This window comes from Bos javanicus, chromosome 11 (assembly GCF_032452875.1).
Source record: "Bos javanicus breed banteng chromosome 11, ARS-OSU_banteng_1.0, whole genome shotgun sequence".
Taxonomy (NCBI): domain Eukaryota; kingdom Metazoa; phylum Chordata; class Mammalia; order Artiodactyla; family Bovidae; genus Bos; species Bos javanicus.
Window position 1 is genome coordinate 29,370,913 of NC_083878.1, and position 15,387 is coordinate 29,386,299.

The 15,387-nt window shown below is 55.8% G+C and overlaps 1 protein-coding gene across 3 annotated transcripts in view; it reads left to right on the top strand.

Annotated features, from left to right (window-relative positions):
- The window catches only part of TTC7A (tetratricopeptide repeat domain 7A), a 123,347-nt gene that overhangs the window by 78,562 nt on the left and 29,398 nt on the right, over positions 1-15,387 (top strand). For all 3 annotated transcript variants that reach the window (XM_061432275.1, XM_061432276.1, XM_061432277.1), the window contains one exon: positions 2,606-2,766. In XM_061432275.1, coding sequence (XP_061288259.1) covers positions 2,606-2,766 — 161 coding nt within the window. The remainder of the gene's footprint in view (positions 1-2,605; positions 2,767-15,387) is intronic.

Consider the following 15,387-nt stretch of genomic DNA (forward strand, 5'->3'; position numbering starts at 1 on the left):
TCTCTGGGGGTGCTGATCTCCTCCTGGCCCTGCTGCTTTTATCAGCTGTGCAACCCTTTGCAAGTGACTTGATCTCTCTGAGCCTCTATTCTTATCTATTAATGAAAGTGCCTTCATACTCCACCTCAGAGGGCCCAGGCAAGGATTAAGTCAGTTACTGTGGTAAAGCCCCTGACCTCTGGTGGGCACACAGGAAGGGCTTGTTCTCTGCCCTCACTCCCCCTGCAACACGTCCGTCTCCTGAGGAGTTGACAGGAGACCTGAGTAAACATTTGTGTCCTCACCTTCACTGAGCTTTCCCCAGGGGCCTAGGGGAGCAGAGAGATTGTCATGTGGAGCTGCTTCTGTGTGACACAGAGCTTCCCCTGACCGTGTGGACTCCACCACCAGGCTTGGCCTCTGGGGCCTCCTATCCGCTGACCACCTCGATCCCCAAGGCTCTCTAGGCCCACCTGCCTTCTCTGAGCTGAGCTGTTGGTGCCGAAAGGTCTGCTGAGGGACTTGAGTGAGGTCAGGCAATTACCCACCCAGCTGGTTGCCTGTCAGAAAAAAGTGAAGGTTCCCATCCCCCAGGCCCCTCAGAGTCTCTGCTCTCACATGGGCCCCTCAGGCTGGTGCTCTGTGTGAAGCAGGGCCTCTCGGTGGCCTTTCTCTGGTGAGTGTGGACACTGGGCCACTCAGGGACTGCAGACAAGCCAGCAGGACCGGGGCTGGGCTCTAGCCTGGCAGAGAGGAGTCCGCAGAGCCCTCTGGGTGGTGGCTGCTCGCGGTCGGGTGATGGGCAGCCCGGCTGGCAAGAGCGCTGCTGTCTTTCCACGGGCGCGGGCCAGCCCTGCAGCTGACGACGAGGGTGCCGTTGACCCCATCTGACACCTGAGGCGCTGCGGCTCTGCTGAGCTCAGGAGCTAGGAGCTGGCCACGCCTGCACAGTTCAGCTTCAGAGCCCACTCTGACCTAGTTAAAGCAGCCCTGTGTGGCTCTAAGAATCCTGTTCCCCTGTCCCATTTGGAAGCGGGCACTTGGAGCCTTGTCCACCAGCCTGGTGGTTGGTTTTACGGGCCCGTGTCAACTTCCGGCCCCTGATCCTCTCTTCAGGGAGCCGTCTTTCCAGCCCCCATGCCACTTGCCCCCGGTTCCCGACTCCCAGGTCCTAGAGTAGGCACTCTGCACCATTGTCTCCAGAAACATCAATCCCCTCTGGTGCTCCCTGGAGCATGAACACAAAGATGTCCAAGACCAGTTTATTTTTAGCCCTCAGTTGGAGAACCAGTACTTTCCTTGCCAGTCCAGTTCCTGATAAAACCTTCCGTGATGCATTTTTTAGTATCTTTAATTATTCAGTCACCTCTGATGAATGGCGTCTGTCCTCCGGGAGAGATGGCTGGGCCAGGCCAGTGGAGCCTGGTACCCCATGTCCTTGGGGCCCCCAGATCTTGGTAACCTCAGGGGGTTGAGGGTCTCTGAATGGACTCTAAGCTAGTCCTGCCTGCCTTGGTCTCTGAGGCCCTCTGCACCATCCTTTCCAAAGCATGTCTAGGTGCTCAAACAGTGAAGGCTGCGGGTTTGGACACCCAGCCCAGGATCATGCTGCTGGAGCAGCCTTGGGGTGGGGGGCATGGGCAAGCTGAGCCAGCAGTCACACTGACCTTAGCTTCCTCCTTTACTTTCCATGACCTTTCCACAGAAGGAAGTCCCCCAAGGGAGAACTCTGGGCCTGGCAGTAGTGCAGAGACCAGGCAGGGGTCAGGCACACCAGGGACCAGAGCCCCCAGCTGACCTGTGTACTGTAGACCCCTCCAGGAGCATTGGAGATGTAGGTCTGAGGTTTGGTCAAGAGCAAAATTTTGGAAAAAGACTCTGACGTTCCTGGGAGGATGAGGCCCTGGTTGTCTCGAATAGCTGACAACCGCTAAGCCTGAGTGCCTGAGCAAACATGTCTCTCTGGACTGGAAGGAAGACTCTTAACCTGTTCATTAGCTGCCTGGGCTTTGGGGGCTTGAAGAGGGAAATTCACATTTTCTAACGTGTTCCATGCCCAGCAGGACGTTTTTCCTACGTTGTCTCGCCCTCTCGGCCAGTGTCGTAGGTAGGACTGTTATCCTCATTTTGCAGCGTAAGAACTGCAGCTCAGAGAGGCCAAGTCCCCTGCCCCGGCGCCAGCTGGGAAGTGGCAGAGTTGGAATTCACATCCCGTCTGACCCCAGGCCTAAGCTCTTGCCACTGTGAGCCCCTGAGCAGGAGGCAGCATGTATCTGTCAGCCCCAATCACTGCGAGAACGGGTTCAGAGGAGAGATCTGTAGCCAGGGTCTGGGTAGCCTCTCACAGTCCCCCTCCTCCGGTTTGGTTGGGGCTTTCCGGCCAGTCCTTCATGATCCATTGTGGACATGCCCCTCTTTGCTGTGAGACGGCACTGACTTGGAACAGCAGACCCTTCTTGCCATGGTGTTCGAGGGTGTGTTTTCTCATCAGAGTTCCTGCCTGCCCCACAGTGCCTGCGGTCTCACTTGGGTCTGCTGCGCCTCGTGGGCTGGCACCTGGCCCCTGAGTCCGGGGAGCAGTGTGGGCCTTGGGGAAGGTCGCTAAGCCGGCAGTTTTCTCCGGCAGATCTCCAGTGCCATGGAGCAGCTGCAGGAGGCCCTGAAAGTGTGCAAGGACGACGCCAATGCCCTCCACCTGCTGGCGCTCCTCTTCTCCGCCCAGAAACACTACCAGCACGCCCTGGACGTTATCAACATGGCCATCACGGAGTACCCTGAGAACTTCAAGTGAGTTCCCCGTGGACGCTGCTGGGCTGGGAGGCTGGTCATGCACACGCTGAGAGTCAAGATGGGATGAGCTCATGGGCTCGGAGCCTGGCTCTGGCGTTTTGTTTGGTGCCAGGAGGCACCGTGTGTGGAGGGGGAAGCTCTCGGTGGTAACTGCAGGCTCCACGGGGGGCTGTGTGGACCACCAAGGAGCCTGTGCTCTAAGATAACATGCCCGAGGTGCTTCCATCCCACCCTGCACTCTACATTTGAGCATCATGGGGACACTAACTTGTGTGACTTAACCATAACCCTGGCATAGCCAGCCAAGGATGGTTTCTAACAGTGGCTGGGCTGATAGAGGCCATGTGAGCTGGCCCCTACCTCCAGGAAGGCCACAGGCTGTCGGGGTGAAGATTTATATCCCCACAGAGTGGTCCTGGCCTCTCCCTCTATTCTCGGCTCCTCCACAGCTCCTGCTTGCCACATTACCCAGATGCCTGTCTCTAGGGAGCAGGGTTCATGCTGCACATGGCCCCAGTGGTGGTGGGTGGGGCAGGACTAGACCCTCTTGCCCCCGCCTATACACAGGGGACCTGCTGCCATCCAACCAGGACCCTGGGGAACAAGAGCCTCACTGACTGGCTGAGGCAGGAGGGTGCATTGCCCCTTAGGAGGAAATGAGGAAGAGGTCATCTTTAGATTTCTGCCCTCCTTCCCTGGGACAGGTGACATAGGGTGCTAATAAACCCTGTCTCTCTGAATCCCCTGATCCCAGAATGAGGGGCCCTTAGCACCCCCACTCCCACTGTGCTCGGGGTTTGAAAGAGAACCCTTTAGAACCAGCCAAAGGCTGTTGTCTTTAGATAGCAGAAAGGAGTGTGGTCCTGGTGCCCTGAGAGGTGACTCACGCTGGCAGTAAAAACAGTTCCACAAAGAATTAGAGAAATCGGTAGGTGCCACAGCCGAGATCAGGGCTTCCCTGGTGGCTCAGAGGTTAAAGTGTCTGCCTGCGATGTGGGAGACCTGGGTTCAATCCCTGGGTCGGGAAGATCCCCTGGAGAAGGAAATGGCAACCCACTCCAGTATTCTTGCCTGGAGAATCCCATGGACGGAGGAGCTTGGTGGGCTACAGTCCACGGGTTGCAAAGAGTTGGACACGACTGAGCGACTTCACTTTTACAGCCAAGATCAGTGATCGCGGGAGCTGCAGGCGGCCCGGCCCACGTGGGGAGCCAAGCACTTGTCTGTTTACCTGTAGTCCAGCAGAGGCAGGACTGACCCTTTGCACCAGGGAGTCAGGCCTCCTTCAGAAGATGCCACGGTGGCTTTGCCTGTGGACTTTGTTGGGAGTGGCCTCCTCCTCATCAAGTCTTATGAACACAAAGGACCGGCTATGTGGAGCTGGCCTTGCACCATCTCGGCTCACACCTGACCAGGGGCAGCTGGGACCCACCTGGGCCAGAACAGCGGGGTCAGGAGTCACGATGCTGTGGGCGGGGTGGGGGTATTAGTCTGGAGTAGGGTCAGTGGAGTCCAGGTAGGTCCCAGCTGCCCCGGTCAGGTGTGAGCCGAGATGGTGCGAGGCCAGCTCCACATAGCCCGTCCTTTGTGTTCACAAGACAGCCCTGGCTCTTGGCCTCCCTTCTATATTTGAGAGATTATTAAAATTGAAATTAGTTCACTTTAAAAGGCAAGTCGCCTAGGGCATGCACCACGTAGATAGAACCGGTGTGTGGACAAGGTGTAGTTACCTAATCCCAAATACAGTACAGCAAGAACTACTGTTTAGAAGTTTATTTTTTACTTTTATAAAAATACAGGAAGGACAAAGGTCTTCCTCATCTAGTACCAGTTACCCTGGCTTTTTCCCAAGCTCAAGACTATCTGGCAGGGTCAGACCCATGGTCTGCTGCCAGCCGTGTGTGTGCATATGTGTGTGTGCGAGCGTGCCTCTGTGTGTTTTATTGTCAGTGAGGCTTCGGTGGAAGGGTTAGAACAGTAAAAGGGGTAGAATCCTTATCCAGCCCCTGGCTCAGAGTGTGTGTCACAGAAGAAACCAGAGGCTGGGCCAGGTGTCAGACGTTGTCCTTTATCCGAGTGGAATCTTCCATGCATTAACAGATGGAGACTGAGCAGATGGGCGCAGAGCTGCCCTGTGGAAGCCGCAGAAGGGGCTGCACACACTGCTCCCTTGGGCGCCCTGACCCAGTGCAGGAGCTTCCCATGCCAGTGCCACCCATCTGACTGCGTGTGTCTCTTCCTAACTCCTGGGCTGAATGCTCTCTGCTGGCAGAATCCCCTCCCTGGCCTGATGTGGGGATGCCAGCGCCACCTTTTGAAGTCGGCTTGAAACTAGCTGTGTGTGATCAGAGGCCCACCTCGCTTGTTTCACGCCCTGGGAGGTGTCTCCTGCCACCCCCCATCCTCTTCCTCCTCACCGCGCCCCCCACCTGCTCCTGGTTCTTGGGCTGAGTGCGAACCGTCTCTTTAGTCCCCCAAGTGTACTTTCCACCACCCCCTTCTTCTTCCCTCTCACCTCACTCAGGTGCGGACTCTTTCACCAGGAAATGCTTCAGTCACTCAGTGTCTTGGAGAAGTGGGGGCAGGGATGGGGCCTTGCTGTGAGGCTGGTGACTTCCCCCAGAGCCCTGTGGGTGGCCTTCTGGGCCCCCAGTAATACCTGGACCCGAGCTGTGACATTTGCGCCTGTGTGCCTGCATCGGGAGAATAGAAGCCAAAAAAGTGGGAGCCCCGGGAGATGGTGCTGGTGGTCAGCGTGTAGGGTGGCTGCCGCTCGGTGTCAGCCGGGTCCCCGCTTCTGCAGGCAGGAGCCTTCAGCGTGGGGCAGCCTCTGCCGTGGGAGCAGAGCCCCTCTATCCAAACACCGCAGGGCCGTTACAGGGGCCTCAGGCGCTCTCAGGGGCTGGAAGCGCGAGGGGACACCTCTGACGTCCCAGCCCGAGGAAGTCCCATTCCCAGAGCACGTTTGGGGTTCGTGTTCCTGTCACCACAGAGAAGCCTTGCTGTGGAGTGTTTGGGGCCCAGAGCGTCCCATCCCCCGTGGTGCTTCCATCTGTGAACCCGCCCATCCACGGAGAGAGAAGGTTCTTATCTCTGAGCCACCATGTGCCCCTCACATTCATGACCATGGGGAGCTCCCCTTTGAACTGGGCCACCCTAAAAGGCTACAAAACTAACTGAATAAAATACAAGGGGCTTCTGGCTTCCAGAACTGTGAGACAGTATATTTCTGTTGTCTTAAGCCAAAAAGAAAAGGGAGTGGGGGTGAGGAGGGAGGGACTGTGGGGTATGAGGGGGAGGGTAGCCACCCACCACAGCACTGTGGAGTGACCTAGGGTGTGACTGTGGGTCTTGGCAAATAATTCAGTGCTTTTCCCCACGGATGAGACCCATGGACTAGCAGGAAATGTCACTGCGCCCATTACGGTCAGGGATCACTGAAGAATGTCACTGCCCTTCAGCTGAAACCGTAGCCTGCTCTTCCAGCTGCTCCCTGCATTGGGAACAAGCTGTGTGTGGCTCCAGCTGTTGCCACCGCAGTTAATTAAGCCCCTAATCCAATATATATCAATGCAGCTAAACAAAAAAATCTGCCCCAGATGATGGGGTAGATGCCCGGACCTCAGCATCGTCAATAAGGTCTGTTCTGTGGGCACTCAAAGGCACCAGGTCTGAGCCTTTCTGCCACCCAGCGCCTTGCCAGTTCCAGTGGCTGAGACCTTGCTCTTCCTTTGTGCAGAGTGAAGGAGAGGCTGGCAGGCCTGTGTCGGGTGGAAGAGGCCTGGCACAGGGCGATGCTGCGGAGTGGAATAGACCCTTTCCTCTTGGCTTGTCCTCACGTGGGAGCCGCAGCAGGTCCCTGGCTGTCACTTAGCTATGCTCCCTCCAGCAGCTTGCTCCTACTCCCCATGTCCCCTCCTCCTCAGCTGCTGAAAGACTGACATCTCTCCTGCCTCCCTCTGCTTCCAGGGTCTATTGTGAGATTCAGACAAGAGAAGATCTCACAGTCAGTTTACAGCCGGGTCAAGGGCAGCAGTGGGGGAAGGGGAAATGGTCCACAGCATAATGCTGCGCTGGGGGGCTCAAGGAGGGCAGCACACGTGGTGGGTCAGGGGAGGGCGTCCTGCACAGGAGGGTCAGTGGAAGCTGAGAAGAGGTGTGCCGGCTCCCTAGCAGCCACCAGGAGGTCACCATTTCCAGGACTCAAGACTCCTGGAGAAAATCCCAGCCTTTGTGGAGCTGACTTCAAATTCAGGGATTAGAAAACATAGCAAAGGGGATCTTTATTTCCGTGCTATGAGGTGACCTTTAGTTAATGGAGCTTGAGTTTAAAAAGGCAGAAACGTGATGAGGCAGTGGCTGACGGCCCTGCAGGGACAGCGTGAACCTGGCGTGACGAGAACCAGACACCCGAGCAGCTTCCTGAAATGCTGAGGGCTTTCCACTAAGCCCTGGACACATGTGCTGGCCAGGCTGCCCCTGGCCAGTGTGCAGGGGGCCTCAAGGGGGCAGCAGGCTCCCTATTTGGACCTGGGTTCCAAGCCAGGCTGGGCCTTGGAATTCGAGAGGTTTCCCCATAGCAAGCTCAGCGATGTCTTAGCTGTTTCCTTCTCCCTTCCTGGGCTTGGGAGGCTCAGCTAGGAGAGTCAAAGGAACAGGCCACTGATAAGCTTGTTCCAGAAGCCATGGGCTCCACAGGGTGCTGGTTTTAGGTAACAGATTCCTTGCGCTTTAGTCAGGCTGCTTGTAGGGAAGGTCGCCATAGTAACCAAACAACATTCCTGGGCTAATGATGGGAGCTTTCCAATAACCAGCCTGTCAGTCATTGCTCCCACCCCAGGCCTGGCAGCCTGCCACACTGGTTTTGAAAGCCCAGGCTATTGGGCTGGCAGGAGGGGAGCAAACTGGGTTTGCCCTTCCCCTCCCCTCTTACCACCTCTCTTAAGAGTTTCTGCCCAGCCCAGGTTCTGCGGGCCTTGGAAGGTCCTAGGGGAAGGGTTGTCTGGAGCCCTAGGGAGCTTTCCCCAGAGCAGGAGCTATATGGATCTCTCAACAAGCCAGAGCTCGGCTTGCCACTTGTAAACAAATGGAACCAGTCACAGCATTTCCCCCAGGAAACCGGGGCTGTTTTGGAAAATGTTTGAGCTGATAACTAGGCGTTAGCTGGGGCCAGACGGTGACTGAATCCCGCTAAGGCCAACGTAGGCCTCAAGGGCACCCTTCTGATCTCTACCTGGCCCGCCTCACCTTTGTTACAGGTTGCATGTGATAAACTTTGAGTTGTATATTCCACCAAGCGGAAGGGATCAGAGTCCTGGGGCTTCCATTAATGTCTTTGACTTAAACCCACTGTGTTTATTGGGTGATTCTTATTGGGGACTTGGAGTGGATCAAAAGGATGCCTGAAATACCAGCACGCCAGTGAGGGGCTGGAATCAAAGGTATGAGCACAAGCATAGTTTCTCACTTCGCCAGGTTCATTAAACATTCTTGGCTGCCACAGGCCCCGATGAGGGTTAGCAGCCTTGGGGTGAACTTGCAAGGCCATGTGGTGGAGGGAAGTGTTAAGCCAGGCGTAATCGCTGGCACCGGCTCGCTCTTCCCCAAAGGTCAGTTCCTCTTCGGCTCAGCCAGTCTGACATTCAGCATTTCCCTGCGCTGATGGCTCTGGGGAGCCTCCTAGGACCTCACTGCATGTGACACTGCAGTCACCGAGTCTTCCTTCTCCCTGCAGTCCTCTGCTCACACTCCAACTAGAATGACCTCGGTTATTTTGTTTGGGGAAGAAGAAAGGAAGGAAGGAAGGAAGACAGATTTTTCCAGAAGGAATTCTTTGTTTTAAAGTGGTTTTTAGCTCTTTGCTTCCTGAGTCTCACTGCTGTCAACATTTGCTGGAGGCAGGTGCTGTGGCTGGGCCCTTGGTTTTCAAGCGGGAGTGGCCTGGCCTCTGCAGGTGGGAGAGGGCCCAGGAGGCACATTGATACCCTTGAAGTAGGGCTGCCCTCTGCAGTGGGTAGTCTTCAGGTCCCCAGATCATCTCACTGGGCAGCAATTATAGAACAAGGTGTTTGCTTCCTGGTTTCTTACATTGGGCTGGGAGCCAACTTTTGTTCCAATTAAGGATCCTTCTGGAAGTTCTTCCACCCCAGAGTGGTTGTGGAATGGCTTCTGTGCGGTTTGTGTTCATATCTTTCATGATCAAGAATGTGTCTTTGGGGAGTCCCCTGAAGGTAACTGAAACTGGTCTCCCGGAGCTGAGGGAAGCCAGGCCTGAAGGCCCACTGGGTCAGCAATCAGTCAGCTCAGGTTAGGCCTCAGGTGCCCTGGGTGGAGGCGGCTGTTCCGCGGGTGGGGCAGAACTTTTGAAACAGAGGTGCTCGCTCCTGGAGGTGAAAGCTTGCGGGGCTGTTGATTTTAAAGGATTTGAAAGCTTCAAAGTCAGATAGAGTGGCTGTCTCCAGCCTTTTTGGCACCAGGGACTAGTTTCGTGGAAGACACTTTTTCTACAGATTGTGGTGTGGTGGGGATGGTTTCAGGATGATGTGAGTACATTACATTTAGTGTGCACTTTATTTCTATTATTATATTAGCGTCACCTCAGAGCATCAGTTATTAGATCTTGGAGGTTGGGGACCCCTGAGGAAGAGGATCAGTGTGAACCATAAAAGATTAGGGGACATGAGTCAATGTAATCCTCCAGAACCAAGGGAAAATGACTGGTTTTTAGGGCCAAGAAAAGTTACCGTAAGTGTCCCTCTCCCTTATCAGGGAGGTCTCCTGTTAGAGCTTTAAAATAATGTCCTGAAGAGCAAGTGTGTGAGCTGAATCAGTTAATCGCTCTGGTGGAGTCTCTCCCAGATGCGGGGCATTTAGAGGACTCTGAGACCTGTGTCCTTCAGCACTGCCCTGGCCGGGGTAAGAGCCAGATGATCACAGCCCCAGTGGAGGTGAGGGAGTGGCTGGCTCCGACACACTGGCTGCTCCTCCCCTTCCCCCTGCCCCGATCCAGGGCTGGGAGTGGGCCGTGGAGCCCCACCTCCAGGCCTTTGATCCTGCCCCTGCTGGCCCAGCCCCAGGGGGTGCCCTCCTTCCCTTGCCGCCGTGCTTCCAGATTCTGCCCAGCCTCAGGGACTCCCCTTGGGCTCCACTTTGCCTTGTAGCTCCTGCACTCAGAGCTGACCCACTCATTGAGTATCTGATTCCCTTCTGCTTCCTTTGGTCTGTTGCTCGAGCTTCCCTGAGCATGTGGAAGCACCTTGGGGACAGAGGACAGACGATGGCCTGTCTTCTGTCTCCTCTTCCTCTCTGTAGGGAACTGACAGCTGGGCATCCAGCACATACATAGACCCCCTGATGGGCAGACTGTAGGAGTTGTTTTTGCTCTTTTGGAAGGATGGAGGAAAGGAAGGGAGGGAGGCAGGGAACGCATGGGGATGTTGGCTTCTTACAGCCCTCAGAGTGCTCTCACATCCCCTTACCCTGTTTTGTCATTGTCTTGGTTTGATTTGTTGAGTTTTCGGTCTTACCCTCCTAGTCTAAAGAAACTAACTGGAGAGTTAGCTGGTCTCTCCAGGTCAGATAGCTGATGAGTGGCAAAGCAGGGACTAGAACCCCAGCCAGCTGATTCGCTGAACAACCCTGACCAGCCAGCTGATTCACTGAACAACCCTGCTGTGCTTGAACCCCAAGCACTTCAATAATAATAAAATAGCAACACACCCCGTGCTTGGCTGTGTGCCAGGCACTGCTCTGCGCACCTTCCACGCATTCACTCACTTTCCTCGCTACCTGGGAGGTGTAGAAACTGTTGTTAACTCCCATTTTCCAGATGAAGAAAGAGAGGCAGAGAGCGCAAACGTAAGTGGTTGTGCATAACCGGGGCTGGGTAAGTAGTGAGGAAGGGGTGAACCCTTTAGGAAGGCGAGGCTTTGCGTATGCCTTCTTTTCTCCTAAAGCCCCGAGGGGGTAGCGATACTGTTGTCCCATTTTACAGATTTGAAACTGGAGCTCTGAGAAGCTGAAATGACTGGCCGGGGGTCCCAGGGCTAGAGGAAGGGAAGCTGGGATTTGAACTTGGGTCTTCAGACTCAGGCCCCGTTTTCTGGGAAGAGACCCACTTCCCACCGAAGCCCACGCTGTGTGCAGGCTCTGGCCTCCTGGCTGAGGAGTTAAGACTTTCCAAAGGTGTGTCTGTGGTGACTCAGAGAATAGCCTGCTTTTTCCACTCAATTATGTGTTTTCTATAAAAATAGAACTCTTCATTAAAACAACGCAGCGTGGCCGTCAGCTGGAATTACTAATTACTGTCCTTTAAAGAGATAATGCCCCCTTTCGTGCCTTCCCCATACCTGCCACTACCCTCTCCCGTCACAGAGGACTCCCATGGGGGCAGGAGCCAGAGGCCGGGGCCGGGGAGACACACGTGGGCAGCGGGACTGGGAAGAGGGGAGAGTTTCCACAGGTGCTCTGCAACTTGGTTTCCTTGGCTCTTGGTCCTGGGGACCCTACAGCCTTCCAGGCCTCAGTGAGTCCTTGTGACTCAGCTTTCTTCTGTTATCCAATGATTTGTTGAGTGACGTCAGGTGAGCCACTGGGCATATAAAGATGAGGAAGATGTGGTCCCTGCTGGAGCGCGGAGCCCCGTAGGAAAGACCAGTAATGATGGAGGGGTCTCAGGATGACGGCTGACCTTTCTTGAGGAGTCACCATGCAGCAGGGCCGGCTGCCTTCACGGTTTCTGTTGCCTGTAGTCCTGCCAGCAGCCCTCCATGATGGTGCTGTTAACCGCCCTTGCTTTACCAACAGCTGGTCAAGTTCAGAGAGGCCGAGGCACCTGCCTGGAAGCAGCAGGTCCTGGCAGTGGACCCACGTCGTCTGAGGCCAGAGGGCATGCTTCAGTACGATGTCCTCCTGTGTGCTGGGCAGTAAGTCAGGGGCCAGAGCGACTCCCTCAGGTACACAGCAGTTACCATGTCCAAGTCTTGCTTACTGCACATGCTGAGTATATTTTACAGGGAAGTTCTTTCAAGGAAGACGAAAGTAAAAACGTGGACCTGTTGTGCTTGCTGCCCACACAGCCCATGTCCTTCCCTGCAGCCAGCTCAGTTCTGCCAGCGTCCACCCTGCCACTGGGGGTGGGATGCTGGGGTGAGCAGCAGGGAGGGAGCGCAGAGGAAGATGACTGGAGACCCTGGGTGAGGGGGACGGACAGGATGAACTCTGACCCCAGGACAGTGCTTGTTGGCTTAGCCAGAGCCATTGTCACAAAAATATCCCCCACTTACAGAATAATGTTTTGTTTCTAAGAAAAGTTTTTGGAAAGGCTCATGCTCACCCAGTTCTGAGGAGGACCACCCTAAGATAGTTCTTCTTCATAGCAGTGGAAAGAAATGATTCGTCTTGGCCTCAGGTGGGAAGAGCTCCAAGTCTTGATCCTCTTGACAAATAATTAGAAGGCTGATCCTGGCCCAGGAGTGCAGGCCAGGCAGAGGGCCTGGGAAGAGAGGCGGTGCTAGGCCCACCCCTGCTTTCCCCCGGGAACCTCCATCGTCAGCCCCTGGCCAGAGGGACCAGAAAGACTTACAAAGGCCGTGACCTGTGGCCACACCCAGAGACGCTGACCTCACTGGTCTCTGTCGTCCCCACCGGAGGAGGGCTGGCCCAGATGCAGACAGGCAGACTGACTCTGCAGGGCTGAGACTGGTCATGGTTCAACAGGGACTGGCTCTGTTTGGGTCCGATGAGTACCTGTCTTTGACCCCAGGTGCTGACCTGTGCAGGTGACCCGGAAGGGGGCCGGCAGGGACTGCCATGACTCTGGTGTTCGTCAGGAGGATGTGAGTGCTTAGAGGGTGGGCCGCAGCTGCGCTGGTCTCCCGGCTAGGAACAGGGCACTCATGCCTCAGCCTTTGGGCTGTGCAGAGTACAAGCACCTGGAACTCTCCTGCAGCCCTGCGGTGGCGTCTACACTGCCCCTTGCTCCTTCCCCTTCCCCAGAGCACACTCACTTTCATATGTGCCTTCAGATGCCTTGGCGGCGTGGCAAAGGCATTCGGCCTTAAAAGACCTCACTGTTTATTCTACATCTTAAAAAACAGGAAAGGGCTTGCAGTGGGGGTCACAGCCGAGGTTGTTTTGCTCTGCCTGGATTGGTGCGGCACTGTCCATCCCTTCTCATCCGTTTCCTTTCTTATGCCCATCTTTCATCCCCCGTGCCTTGCTGAACAAGCCGTGAAGGTCTGAGGCTTTCTGAGAGCCTTGGAAGGCACCTGGCCTGAAGGCTGATTTTCAGGGCCTTTCAGACCTGCAAGTATAAAGGAATCCCTTCCCAGAGCCTCGGGCAGGCCTGTGCTTGAGGAGTTAGTGCAGCTGTGGGCTTCTCAGCTGCTGCTCTGGGTCATCACAGTTCATCCTGCAGGAGTCTCTGGGGCAGACGGGACAAGAGACTTCACTCCTCTGTCACAGGTTTGGAACCTGTGACCTGCCAGCTGGGTGGCAGTGCAAAGCTGGGACTTTGGCTCGGGTTTCTCGCTCCTGGGCCAGTGTCTGTGCACTGAGCGACGTCACAGGGCAGGGTCAGGACAGCAGCGGGGCCATTCCCTGGATTGGCTCGTGTCGGGGCATTGGAGGGCTGCTGGACTCCAGTATCCCAGCCTTCCTGCCTCAGAGACTCTCCTCTGTTGTACTTTTGGCTCTGCCTGGGGACCCTTCTCTGGGATGAAGAGCCAGATGGAGTCACGTGGAGCCAGATGCCTTTCTGTCACGTCCCGAGCTCCCCATTCCTCCCCAGGCCCTGGGACATTTTGCTTCTGGACAGCTTAAAATGGAATTGGCTGGCACTCTGCCTGTTGGCTGTGTGAGTCCAGCCCTCGCTGCAGTTCTGAGGCATCCGCGAGCAGATTCCCCACCTGCCTCCTAGCTGGGAGCCGGCAGCGGGAAGCGGTGCCTTCAGAAGTCGACTCCGATTTACCATGGACCACGAGACCCAAAATGTGGCTGGAGGGTTGTAACAACACACACACATCCTCATAGTATTAAGCTGAACGGACACCGTGTGCTCAGCTCTGTGCCAGGCACCAGGGAAGCGAGGAGGATGCTGACATGGAGGGAGGCAGGGTCTTGCCCTGCGGGCACTCGTCATCCAGGCAGGGACACACAGCAAGACCCAGGACAAGACAGATGGTAGTTTTACCATCTCTACGTACGGCTGGCTGCTGAGTGTTCTCTAGAGTATCTGAGTTTGTAAATGCTTGATGTTAGTGTTTCTTCACTGTTAAAAGCATAAGCCTATGTGGAAAAACAGAAAACGTGTACACACACACACACACACACACACACACACACGTATAAATGAGAGAGAGTGATTTAAATGCTAACTGAAGGTTGTCCTAAGCAGAGAAGGGCAGGGGTGATCACACTTCTCGGAGGACTAGAACTTTGGATTAAAATGTGTTTGTTTTTTTTTTAAGTCTCAGAATTGTTTCTTCAGATGACATGTTAGACTCATTCAGTGTATAAAAAGGTATGCCAGGGGCTGGGCTGATTGAAGGGAGTGGGGAGCCAGGGCTTGCCCCCTCTCTTCCTAGCCCCCACTGCCAGCAGCCTCCCCACGGCTCCACCCAGGAAGCATAGAGTCCTGATGAGGCTGTGGCCCCACCATCCATAGTGGCGCGCCAGGCCCTGCCAGCCTCCTTGTACCGTTGCTTGAAGAACTGGGCCTCCCATCCTGGCAGATGGGAGGGGGAGAGCCCTTTGCTCCAGCAGGACCAGTAGTTGGTTGTCCTAGAAGAGCGACAAGGAGTGGGGTGGTTTGCTGATCCCTGTTACCAGGTGGAGAGCGTTCGGCGGTGCCCACTGTGTGTGGATGCCCATGTGCCCACGATGTAGTAAAAACCCCTGGGGGTGAGGCCCCCATGGGGACACACAGAAGGTCAGAGGGTGACACCTGGTTAGGACCTGGCCACGTGTCAGCGGAAGGGGGAGCCCTAGCAGGGCGACAGCGTGAAACAAAGCATGGATGAGCCGGGGAGCCTGCCCTGTGGTCCAGGGTGCCTCTAATACCCTGTGAGCACCACATGGGTGCCCAGGGTCACGGGATGGAAGGTGGCACACAGAGGCATTCTGATTGATGTCACGGTCGGCGCAGGGCTTCCTGTCAAGGAGGATGGTCCTGGTGGCGCTGCACTGTGAGACCAGGGAAATCTCGGGAGCTGACCCAGGCCTCCAGGGATCTGGGACTGAGGGATCCAGCCAGAGGAGGGCTGTCAGAGCGCTTGCCCCAGCCCAGAAAGGATGTGGTTGGGTTGAGAAATTACACCCTGGGTTGCTCATGCTAATGGAATGTCAGCAGCCGTGAGGAGAAGAGCCTGTGTTGGTAGAAGTCACTGTAACACCAGCTCAGCTTTCGGCCACTTCTGTTCCGGGCACATGGTGTGGCTGGATCCACCCCACGGACCCCTGCTGGCTCTCAGGGACACAGCCAGAGAGCAGGAGGGGGACGGGCCCTGGTGGGGAGGGGCATGCTGCAGAGAAGGCCAGTCGGGAGATCTGGGAGCAGAGGAGTGCTTCGGGACTGGTCTGCCCAAGGGACTGTCCAGGGAACCAGCTCCCAGTCACCCT